Below are 12,037 nucleotides of genomic sequence, written 5' to 3'. Positions count from 1 at the left end.
AACTTTCATAAGACTACTTTAAGCCTGTTAATTAGAATTAAGTCAACTTAAAAATAAATAAATAAATAAGCCAGTTTAATAGGTTCTTTGCAAAACATGTGCAGTGCTCTTTTTTCAAAAAGTGATAAAAGGAAGTGACATGCAAGAAGGAAAGTACTTGCTTGCTAATCCTTGGCTGGTACGGTCATTACCAGATTCCTAAGAGTCTAACTAGATCAGCTGCTTCTCAGCTTGGCTACTTGTCTAGGAACTTTTGACTCATGAATCAGGAACACTCATTTTATAGCCAAAGAAAGTTACAGTCATATAAAAATCACTATTTAAGGATATTTCGCATTGAAAGGCTCATAGTAAGAAGCACCAGTAATTATAACATCAAAGTGTTGAAATCTTTTATGCATGAACCTTTTTGGAAGCTAAATTCTTTGTTGTAGAGATCTAGATACCATAGGTTATTAAGTATCTTTGGGCAAAATTATATGATGCTACATAAGGGTGTTATGCAGAGGCTGAGACTTTGATATATCTATAAAACTCTCCATTGTAAAAGGCTGCTGTGTTTAAGTGAAAATTCAGCTTTTATGAGCATATGTTATAAAAGTAGCTAAAATGCCGCAAGGATTCTCTTAACCTGATAGCACTTTACAGTTCATGTAAATATAAAGAGCAATTTCATAAAAGGACTCTTTTCTCTAGGTGGAGAAAAGCTTATATATATATATGTATTATATATATTTGTGTATATATTGTATGTATCTTTATGTATATTATATATCTATTAATGTATTTTTTGAATACAGAATGGATGGGGAGTTGGAGGAAAGGAAAACACCAACTGATGTGAAGTTAATGATATATTCTGCTAAGTATATAAAGCACAGGCTGGACAAACGGAATGTGGGTGAATTGGTTTATTTAGTTCTATTTCTAGTTATCAGGGCTGATCATGTCTCTGGCTGCTTCCTTTCTAGGGGATGGCTAGATATTTTATTTCAACATTGTAACTTACATAATTGATGGAGTGTTCTGTGCAGTCACAAATGAAAAACATCTAAAACCCTCAATTAGCTGTACTCCGGTCTAATATCTTTTAGATAACCATGTATGGCTTGCAGCCCTATTAAGAATTTTGGGAGAACATCGTGGAATACTTTCTCACATGGTTATATAAATATAAGTATATATATATATATATTACATTTATATTTACATTTATATATATATATATTTACATATATATTTACTTAGATTATATAAAAACCAAATAGTAAACTCACCCACATATTCAAGCTTTCATAGAAGAGTTCTAATAAGAGTAACATTCTTCTTTTGCCTAATTACCCTATGTTTAAAATATACTCATTATATGCTAGGGGGTTTTCTCCAAGGAAAACTTACTTTTTGAAATTTCGAATGACTCAAACTTGACCGGCTGAATATAGTTCACCAGATTAGACATTTCTTCTGTGGCCATGGCCTCACTCCCAGCAGTCCCCTGGAAGCAGGGATAAAAATAACATCCCTGAAGTCAGCATTTATATTATTATTATTATTTACTTTTTTAGGGCCACGCCCAAGGCACGCTGAAGTTCCAGGCTAGGGATTGAGCTGGAGCTGTAGCCGCTGGCCCACACCACAGCCACAGCAATACCAGATCCAAGCTGCGTCTGCAGCCTACACCAGCTCATGGTAACGCTGGATCCTTAACCCACTGAGTGAGACCAGGGATCGAACCCGCATCCTCATGGGTTCTAGTCGGGTTCGCTACCACTGAGCCATGATGGGAACTCCAGCATTTATATTATTGAGGGCTGTTTTCCCAGGGCAATGATCAAATGACCCACAAGAGCCAAAAACCACATCTCTCCTTTTCTGAAAACAATTACTGCCAACAGAAAATTGATTGTGGGAGGAAGGCAAACAACACCAGGTACACAGTGAGGGCTGGAGGCGGGGGTTGGGACCAGCAGCATCAGCACCCCACACCCCCAACCGTGAGAGCTTAGGAGGGGGGCAGCCTCTAAGCCCCTTGCACAGGCCTCCAGAATCAGAATCTGCATTTTACCAAGGTCATTTAAATGCACAGCAGAGTTTAAGAAGCCCTGAGCTGTCTCATTAGCCACAGCAGGGAGTCTGCAGACAGTGTCTAAGGTGAATGTATCAAGAAGTCACTGAAAAATAAGAAAATGAGTATGTAGGTGACCACTGGATGAATTTAAAATTATTATTTAAAGAAAGGTTGCAGGTGGATGTGGGTTGGGGTAGACAAACCAAAAAAATGCCTTTTTTCCTCTCTCTCTCTTTTTTAAAATTTTGGCCACACCCACAGCATATTCAAGTTCCCTGGCCAGGTGCCAGGGATCAAACCCTCACCACAGCAGCAACCCAAGCCACAGCAGTGACAACGTTGGATCCTTAACCCACTGCACCAGAAAAGAACTCCATTTTTTTTTTTTTTTTTTTGAAAAACTGCTTTTCTCTACGTTCCTCCCTCCTTTTCTTCCTGACTCCTATGCAATGCACTGTAGGTCAGTAGCTCAAGTTCTAGAGTCAGACTGTCTAATTTTAAATCCTAAGCCCACCACTTAGAAACTGGGCAATCTCAGGTAAGTTACCTAACTGCTCTGCTTGGGTTGAGTAAACTGCTCAGTTTACTCACCTATAAAATTAGGATAAGTCTGTTCTCCATGTCCATGAGTTTGTTTCTTTTCTGTAGATAGGTTCATTTATGCCATATATTAGAGACTTGTGGTTGCCAAGAGGCAGAGGGAGGGAGTGGGATGGACTGGGAGTTTGGGCTTAGTAGATGCAAACTATTGCATTTGGAGTGGATATGCAATGAGATCCTGCTGTATAGCCCAAGGAACTATAACTGATCACTTGTGATGGAATATGATGGAGGATAATGTGAAAAAAATAATGTATATATATGTATAACTGGGTTACTCTGCCATACACCAGAAATTGACAGAACATTGTAAATCAACTATAATAACAATATTATTTTTTTAAATATATTTTGTATTTTTCTCTTTGGGAAAATACTCACCTACAGAATAAAGCTATTTACAAGTTCAAACAAATAAATAAAATTAGGATAAAACCAGTCCCAGTTGCATATAGGGTTTCTGTGATTATTAAAAGTTGATTTATGTGAAAAGGTTCAGAATGATACCTGGCACAGAGTAAAACCTCAGGTTACTTTAGCTCTTATTAGCTATTATATACCACTTTGATAAATTTTTAAAGGAGAAAGCCAATACTGAAGTACTGGCAAGGACAGACCTCTATAGGCTGATCTAATATTTTCTTCCATTTTTAATAGAGATAATACATGGAGACAAGGTTTCTTTTGAAAACTTCTTGAGTGGTATTTAGATTAAATGCTAATTGAGAAATATCCATTTGCCATCGAATTAATGACATTAAGTTTTAAATTATTAAGAATCACTGGTAAAAAGTTATGCATAATTGAAATAATTCGCAGGAAAATGTACTTTGTACAGTTTTCCTTCTGGACATTACGTTAAAATATAATGGCGGAACATAATTAATCAAAAAATTAGAGTACATATTCTAAGAGGAATAAATCATGTAAGAACAGCTTATTATTCATTACGTAGCCTTATTAACTAAATTGTAAAGACACAAATACTGAGACAGACACTTTCCAACATATTTGAAAGCAGATTCAGCATAAACTTTTTGAACAGGACTCCTATTAAAACAGTTTTAAATTCCAGTCCACCTCTTCCTGATTTGCTTCTAGATTCCATGTAATTAATATTTCTGAGCTGATGAAGTTATTTGGGAAGCTTGAGCTTATGTCAATAGGCACCTCTAGTGGTTCCAAAATTACAACAATGGAATTCATGTCATATTTCTGACAGTTTTTCCAAACCTCATGACTTCTCTGGACTCTGGTCCATTTAATAATCCAAAATTGAATGGGGATGCTGGAGGTCATAAATTTTGAATTCACCCTCAAGAGACGACATTTGATGGAAGCCAGCCTCAGCAACACTTTACTCACAGAGAACTCTGCTTAATGCGCTGCTTGTGCCTTTAGTGACCCAAGTTGGCAGCTTCCTCTTCACCACTAGATGGCAGAAGGCGACCACGGACTGAATTCAGCCTGGTCACGCAAGTGAGCAGAAAGCGTCTGTGACCAGAAATCAAGCCCTGGAAGCCTACCTCATCCATGGAAGACTTTTTACAGTCATCATCATCGTCGTCATCATCACTCTCCGTATCAGCTTCTCCTGTCAAATTTTAATAACCAATCATGAAACAAACATTTATAGGTTTGAAGCACGTGTACCACAGATTTCCTTGCAAGTTGGCTTTTCACTGTTCTGAAATTATTCTTTGGGATATTTAAATGTTATTTATGATTGAGAATTATACCGACAATTTGGATCTAGATTGTTTTTCTAAATTTGATTTGTGAATACCACTTGAAGTTCCCCAACTGTCAAAGATGGTTAACAGTTTTATTTATATATTTTAAAAAATATATGGCATCATATATGGTTAGCTATCTCTGGTACATGTATATTTTATTTCAGGATGTCCATGATTCTAAAACAGATAAACTATCACTTTTCCCTCTTTCTTTTTCTCAGCCCCGATTTTTCTATGTGGTGCTTGGCTGGCACTGAGTGACATTTGGTGCTACTTTTCCAAGTCCAGAGAGGACCTCACACAAGTCAAGGTAGGGGACAAGAGTTGGGACAGGAACAGGTGCTACAGTAGCACAGCTGATTCCTCAAAAACTGTAAGGTATCAGCTGTATCCTGTGACTTGCCTACAGGCTTATTTGATGGAGGTACTGTCATCTAAACAGTGCACGTATCTTTAAAAATGGTGATATTCTGTTTAAAAGGGTAGGATAAAATGGGTGAACTCTAAAATAATTATGCATAGAAATTACCTCATTCATATATAATGCAGCTTCACATTTAGCCAATATATGGTCATTTCAATAGATTGTTTTTCCTTCTGAAGATTAGGTGGCTGATTCCACTAGCTTAAATATTCCCATTGATATAAGGCATTATGTTCTTCCAAGTTCTGGGCTTCAGTCAGACTCAGTCATATCAATTATGTAACAAGATGTTCAAGTCAAAAAGTAAATAAAGCATACTTTTAAATTGTTGGATTTGACTTCTTTCAGGGTCCACTTGGTGCAATAGCATAAGAAGCCCAGTAGATGGCAATATTGGCTCAACAGTGAGGTAATTTACCATGGGCTAGTACCTCCCCTCCTTGCCTTCTCTCAGCTTCTCAATCTCTATAAATGACACTGCCCCCAGCACTGCCTCCAAGAAGCTGATAAATGTTTTCATTTGGCTGACAAAGTTCAATCGATTACTGAATGATAGCAGCGAGCAAAGTATTCATGAAATAATCTTTAGAGGGAAAAGATGTCTAGAACCAACACAGCTTATAATTTACAGTTTGTTTATTAAAGGGAAGCCACATGTAACTAACTATGATGCTGATACTGTTAGTTGATAAGATGAATCAATTCTACTTTGACTAGAAAACATTCTATCAGAGACACATTCTTTTAAGAGGTTAAAAAGTTTTTATAATCAAGTTTATTGCCTCGAGTTTTTGTAACTTTTTTTTTTTTTAATTAGAGGGGGGATTCTTTTGATTGAGTAATTTAGGAAGGTGTTTGGCAGAACAGTGCTTCGTGGGTCACAGCAACCCAGCAGTCATTTCAAATAATCCCGCCATTCTCTGACATACGTGGGAAAGAAAGAATTTATCTTCTTTTACTCTATGAGCAGGAAACTGATTTCTCCCTTATACATTTTTAGAGGGAACTTGGAGGAATCTTTTTGAACAATAAAAATTTACTATATTCCAGTTCTTTGACAAGGGTACAGGCAAAGAGCTAGATTTTGGGGGAGGATGTGGCCAACAGGGGCCGTGATAGACGAGCTTTGATATACGAAACATTTCAAATGTTTCAAGTTACATGGGTTTCCGATGCTGAAAACATCTAAGTTACATGTGTTCCTGATGCAAATGGTAAATGAGCAGTGCTCTTTATTCAGGGGCATACCTACATATTAAAATGCTCAAAACTTTCCATCAAAATAAAGATTGCACAACCGAGTTCGGGAGCTAGCTTAGGAAATCTACCCAATTACTAACAGATTGCTTGCTCTTTCTCTGAATTAAGCAACAGTGTTCACTGCCTGTAAAAATCGTTATTTGTGTTATGTATCCAGTTAATAAAAGGGAGGGGACTGGGAAAGGCAGATGGTAAAACAACAAGCTCCCACATGCAAAGGAAGGCACGTTTCCCTCACTAGCATTCAAGAGACAGGATCATCCTGAGAAAGAGGTGGCCTGTGAGTGACATTCATTCCAAAACTGCAAAAAGAACATGCTTACTGGGAACAAAAGTTATTTTTGAAAAAAGAATCAGAATTGCATAATAATGTTTGAAACACCCAGTCAAAAACTACCAAAAAACAAAACAAAACAAACCCAAAAAAACCCCAAAACCTAAAAAACCTTTCAAGGAATTATAAAACATCTGTTGATGAGGATTTTAATCTAAACAATAAAAGTAATTGGCAGTTGAGGTGGAAACATGGAAGAAAAGAAAGAGTCTTGGCCAATCTTTTTTTTTTTTTCCCTGATTGCCCTAGAGTTTATATTTCAATTTTTAAAAATGACTTTTAAATCTTTTTACATATGATTGGTATACAAAGAAGTACACATAGCATACGTGTACAGCCCATAAACAGATCACACAGACCTTAGGAAACAGTACCCAGGACAAGAAACAAAATATAACCAGTGTCCAGAAACCTCCTTGGGTTTCTAGTCATTCTTCACCAAGGGTAACCATCTCCTGACCTCCAATGGTCCAGGTTAGTTCTGCATGTTTTTGTACTTTATATAAATAGAAGCATAGAGTGGATACTTTCTGTTGCTGTTGTTGTTTTGTGTTGTTTTGTTTCATTTTGCATTTGACTTCTTTTACTCAACATTGTGTTTCTGGGATTTGTCCATACTGCTGTGTGCAATTGTAGATCATTATTGCTGCTCATTATTCTGTGGCATGATTATACCATGATTTACTTATCTCTTCATGGGCTAGTCTGAACAGTGTTGCTTTAAGCAATTCCTGTACACATCTCCTGGTGAACAGCTCTATGCATTTCTCATGGGGGTACATCTAGGGATGGAATTCTCTGGGGCCCAGAGGTTCATAGGTATGTGTTCAGCTTAGTTTTTGCAGATGATGCCAAACAGTTTTCCAAAGGGATTGTTCCAATGTCAGCTAAACTTTTTTTTTTTTTTTTTTTTTTTTTTTTGTCTTTTTTTGCTATTTCTTTGGGCTGCTCCCGCGGCACATGGAGGTTCCCAGGCTAGGGTCGAATTGGAGCTATAGCTACTGGCCTACACCAGAGCCACAGCAACATGGGATCCGAGCCGAGTCTGCAACCCACACCACAGCTCACGGCAACGCCGGATCGTTCACCCACTGAGCAAGGCCAGGGACCGAACCTGCAACCTCATGGTTCCTAGTCGGATTCGTTAACCACTGCGCCACGACGGGAACTCCTCAGATAAACTTTTTAATTGAAGAACTTCCTACATTCAAGCTTAAAGTTTCCTTCACTTGTTTAGCCTCCAATCAGAGATCTTCTTATGGCACATTGTAGATTGCCAAGATTTTGATTAGAGTTGGAAAAGAACTGAGACTAAATGAAAAATAATTAAAAGGAAATAGGTGATCATTTTTGAATTTTTTCCTCATCAGTCATAAGCACCTTTCTTTCTCCCTTCCTCCCTCCCTTCCTTCCTTTCCTCCCTCCCTCCCCTCTTCCTGGTCTGTACCTGAGGCATATGGAAGTTCCCAGGCTAGGGGTCAAATTGGAGCTGCAGCTGAGGCCTATGCCACAGCCACAGCAACACTGGATCTGAGCCACATCTGCAGCCTAGGCTGAAGCGCATAGCAATGCCAATCCTTAATCCACTGAGTGAGGCCAGGGATTGAACCTATATCGTCACAGACACTATGTCAGGTTCTTAACCCATTGAGCCATAATGGGAACTCCATGAACATCCATTTTAACTTAAATCTAAAATGAAAATTAATGGTACCAAGCCTCACCTAGTGGTATTGATAGATAACTCAAGTCACTTTACCATTTCATATTTTAAAAGAGCTCTGCAGACTATGGATAAATTGAATGGCCCAAACCTCTTCAGCATATCATCAGTGAAAATGCATTGGGCGAACATCTTCTGTCCAAATCTCGAGTTAATGTCAAGGGATTGTTGCCTTTGAGAAGTTTAAAATCATGAGGTCACTCCAAAGATTACTTGGCTTATGTGGGAACCAGAATCATGGCCTCCCCCAAATGCCCATGTCCTCTGAGTATCTCCTGTGTCCTGTGAACACACAGCCAGGAAACTTCATAGATGAGATTAAGTTAAGGACCTTGGGATGGGGGAGATTATCCTGGATTATCCAAATGGGTCCAATGTAATGATATGAGTTCTTAAAAGCAGAGGACCTTTCCCAGCTGTGGTCCCAGGGAGATATGAGGACAGAAGTGAGATGGGCTGGCTTTGAACCTGAAGGAAAGGGGCCATGAACCAATAAAAGTGGGTGGCCTCTATAATCTGGAAAATAAGGAATAGGATTCCTCAGAGCCTCTGGAAAATAAAGCAACCCTGTTGACAAGTGGAATTTAGCCCAGTGAGGACATGTGGGCCTTTTGTCCTACAGAACTGAGGGGCTAATATGTGTATTTTTTTTTTTTCTTTTTTTTTTTATGGCCGCACCTGCAGCATTCGGAAGTTCCCAGGCTGGGGGTTGAATCAGAACTGCAGCTGCTGGCCTACGCCACAGCCCCAGGAACGTGGGATCTGAGCCATATCTGCGACCTACACCACAGCTCACGGCAATGCCAGATCCTTAACTAATCGAGCGAGGCCAGGGATTAAACCTGCATCCTCATGGACACTAAGTCAGGTTCTTAATCCACTAAGCCACAAGAGGAACTCCCATGTGTGTAGTTTTAAGCCATCAAGTTTGTTGCAGAAATAGAAAACTAACACACTTTAAAGCTGTGCCCAAGTAGAAATGTTAAAAGTCCTTCTAAGCTGATTTCAGAGCAGCAATTCTTAACCTGCACATAACAAGGGATTGAGAACCTCACCTGCTCCTGGGGACGAGGGTTCAAATACACTGGAGGAGTCACTGTACGTGTTGGAGGCTTGTTCTGAGAGCTTCTTTTTGCCACTTCCTTCTGACGACTTGTGTGATTTCTTCTTATTTTTCACCAAAATTTTGTACATTAAATCCATAGGGCTTGGGAGAGGAACTCCAGATTCCAGCTAAAAGAGAGAAAAGCACATCCTTAAAAATTGCCGCCCCTTCCCTTGAGACTTCCTCCCAAACCCCCAGGACTGGGTTAAGTACCAAGAGCTTTTAGATTATTCTTTACTATATTCAACATAGTTCGTTAAGCTCTTCCAAGAATGGGGGCTGTTTCCTGTGAAAGGTATATTTTAATAACTGTACTTTTTATTTTTTCCACAAGAAATCGACATGAGTAAGACCACCGAAATGTACTGAGAGATTTGGCAGGATAATCCAAAATTTCACGAGTTTTCTGATGGACCCTATGAATCCAACCATCCTGACTTAGGACAGATAGGAAGGCCTTGGCTTGGACTTTCAAAGGCTGGAAGCCAGGTAAAGGGTAGTGTCTGCCAGGAAGACAGGATAGGCAGGCCCTGAGAATCAGCTTTTCATATGCAGTCGAAAACTAGCAAAATCCCCCTTCTGGCAGGAGGTCGTTAAGTGGCCCATCTTCTTGGCATCCACAGAAATGGACCTGCCGGCTTCAGAGTTCCTGGCCACCCCGGGATTCAAACTCTCTGCAAACCTTCTTTCTAGTGTGTCCAGCTTGGACATCTAATGAGAAAATCAATTTCTCACGGAGGGTTATTAGATATTGTATCAGAAAGATGTGTGTAAGTTCCAGGATGGGTTATTTTTGGAAAGTCTATGAACTCCTGTGAGCTGGTCCTTTATTCTTCCCTTGCAACCAGTGGGGGACTGATATGAGATCACTCAAGGATGTGTGGAGATCGGGGAAAGGGTTGGAGAGGGAAGAGACTTCCTGACGCTCCTTCTGCTGCTTTCCTTCGCAAAGCAGGGATGTGAGCACGGCACTAGGAGGCTTGGGTTCTGCTGGGCGCATGCGGGGGAGTGAGGGGTGGCCGGCAGGGAGAGGCCAGAATATCACTTTGCCACCTGCAGTGTCCCATTTTGCTGACCCATTTCTTTCAAGGGGGTGTGATGAGGTTCCCTGAGAGGTGATCAGAGCCAGTCCCCTGGGACGCCCTCTGCGGGCTGCTTGTGATTGTGGGAATTCTGCCGTTCTGACGGGCTGGCGCTGGCGGGCTGGCACCTGGCAGCCAGGGAAGGAGAAGGCTGTGGGCGGAGGAAGAGGCTGCATGCAGGTCTTCCACCCTCGGGCTGTGGGGAGGGCTCCCTGCCTGCCTCCCTGAGTCTGAGGCTCACTGTCAACGGCAAGAGTCACACCAAGGAACATAAACATGCAAAGGATGTCAGGAAGTCTCTCCCTAATCCGATCATAAAGAATGTGTGTGTCTCTCGAGATGCACGTCCAAACTGCTTACTGGGTACTTTTCCAGCGGCTCCATGAGAAGGGCGTCCCCGAAGATCAGCCGGCAGTACTCCGCCATCTTGGCCTGCTGCTTGGGGCTGAGGGGACAGAGAAGGAAAGAGAGCCCGCAAGGGGGTTATGCTAAGGGGCCGGCAGGTTTACTTTGTGTTATCAATGACAGAGAGAGGTCATTTCTTCCTCCTACCCTTCAGGGCTGTTTTCATCATCTAAATCCCTGGTCACCATTCTGGATTTGAATGTCACACGCAGGTGGGGGTGGGGCGTTTCCCAAAGTCGAGTTGCATGGACACAGGTGGAGAAGACAGCCAGTCACCTGCCTGTCACTGGATGCTTGAATGTCCCAGTTAGAGACTCGGTCTCTTTTGTTGTTTAATTTCCTGATTCCGAGTCCAATGCCAGAGACTGGGGCAGGGGGCGGAGGAGCTTATTCAGGACTCCCGTGAACTCTTTGGTGAAATTTGTCTAAGGGACAGAGCTGTGTGTGTCTCAAAGAAGTGTTTGCAAGGAGTCGAGGGAAGAGAGGAGAGGGAGAGAGGGAGGTGGACAGAGAGAGCAAGAATCTCAAAACATAGAAGAGAAAGGGCTGACACACAGAAGTGTGTCCACTTGGGAGGGGGCCCTGAAGGAAAGATGAGAGAAGCAGGCACCTTGGGGAAGGGTATCTGCAGTCCTTTTATGCACAAGAGGGAAGCAAAGGTGGTGTCAGCCTGTTGATGTTTGAGTGGGAACCTGATCTGATGGGAAAAGACTGGAGCTGCTGGGTTTGCCTAGTGGAGCTTCAGGCTCTCAAATTCTCAGGACCTATAAAATGAGGAGGAAAAGAACTGTTCTCGGAAAGGGGCAGAAGATACTGAGAAGATAAGTGAAGTAACAGATGCGAATGCCCTTGAAATGTAAGATGATTCCGGCGTTACAAGGCAGCCAGGTAGACCAGATGGATGAGAGCACATTCACATATAAACATGGTTGATATGAGTCCATAGTCTTTCATACTCCTGCTTCCTTTGACCTTTTAAAAAAGCCGTTCTCATTCTACAGGATGTTAAATATCATTGTAAAGGTATCCAATTCCACTGGGTTTTATGGACTGTGATTTTGATCTACAAGCTGTCAGACTTGATTTCCAGCAGTTGTCTCTACATGCTGCAATGTGAATACATTTTAGTAGAACTGGGGTGGTAGTAAGAATAAATAAGTGATAAAAAGCCTTTTTAAAAAAACTACAATTCAAATCAATTACAGAACCTGATTCTTATTTTCATTCCTTCTTTCATGACTGTTAAATCTGAATCATGGACTGTTTGTTCCTAGAAAAGGGGGTGCTTTGGGTGTTCAAA

The 12,037-nt window shown here is 40.8% G+C and overlaps 1 protein-coding gene across 5 annotated transcripts in view; it reads right to left on the bottom strand.

Annotated features, from left to right (window-relative positions):
• The window catches only part of PLCB1 (phospholipase C beta 1), a 746,923-nt gene that overhangs the window by 152,437 nt on the left and 582,449 nt on the right, over positions 1-12,037 (bottom strand). For all 5 annotated transcript variants that reach the window (XR_014831904.1, XM_021077401.2, XM_021077400.2 and 2 more), the window contains 4 exons: positions 10,693-10,777; positions 9,201-9,378; positions 4,195-4,262; positions 1,399-1,495 (listed from right to left, as the gene is read on the bottom strand). Coding sequence is in view for 4 of the 5 variants with exons in the window: in XM_021077401.2 (XP_020933060.1) it covers positions 1,399-1,495; positions 4,195-4,262; positions 9,201-9,378; positions 10,693-10,777 (428 nt within the window). In the remaining variant the exon portion in view is untranslated. The remainder of the gene's footprint in view (positions 1-1,398; positions 1,496-4,194; positions 4,263-9,200; positions 9,379-10,692; positions 10,778-12,037) is intronic.

This window comes from Sus scrofa, chromosome 17 (genome assembly GCF_054392235.1).
Source record: "Sus scrofa isolate SSC_HxYL_T2T_F1_AM1 chromosome 17, Sscrofa_HxYL_maternal_Yorkshire_Landrace_v2.0, whole genome shotgun sequence".
Classification (NCBI taxonomy): Eukaryota; Metazoa; Chordata; class Mammalia; order Artiodactyla; family Suidae; genus Sus; species Sus scrofa.
Note: the sequence above shows the minus strand (reverse complement) of the source record. Positions and strands in the feature narration are given on the sequence as shown.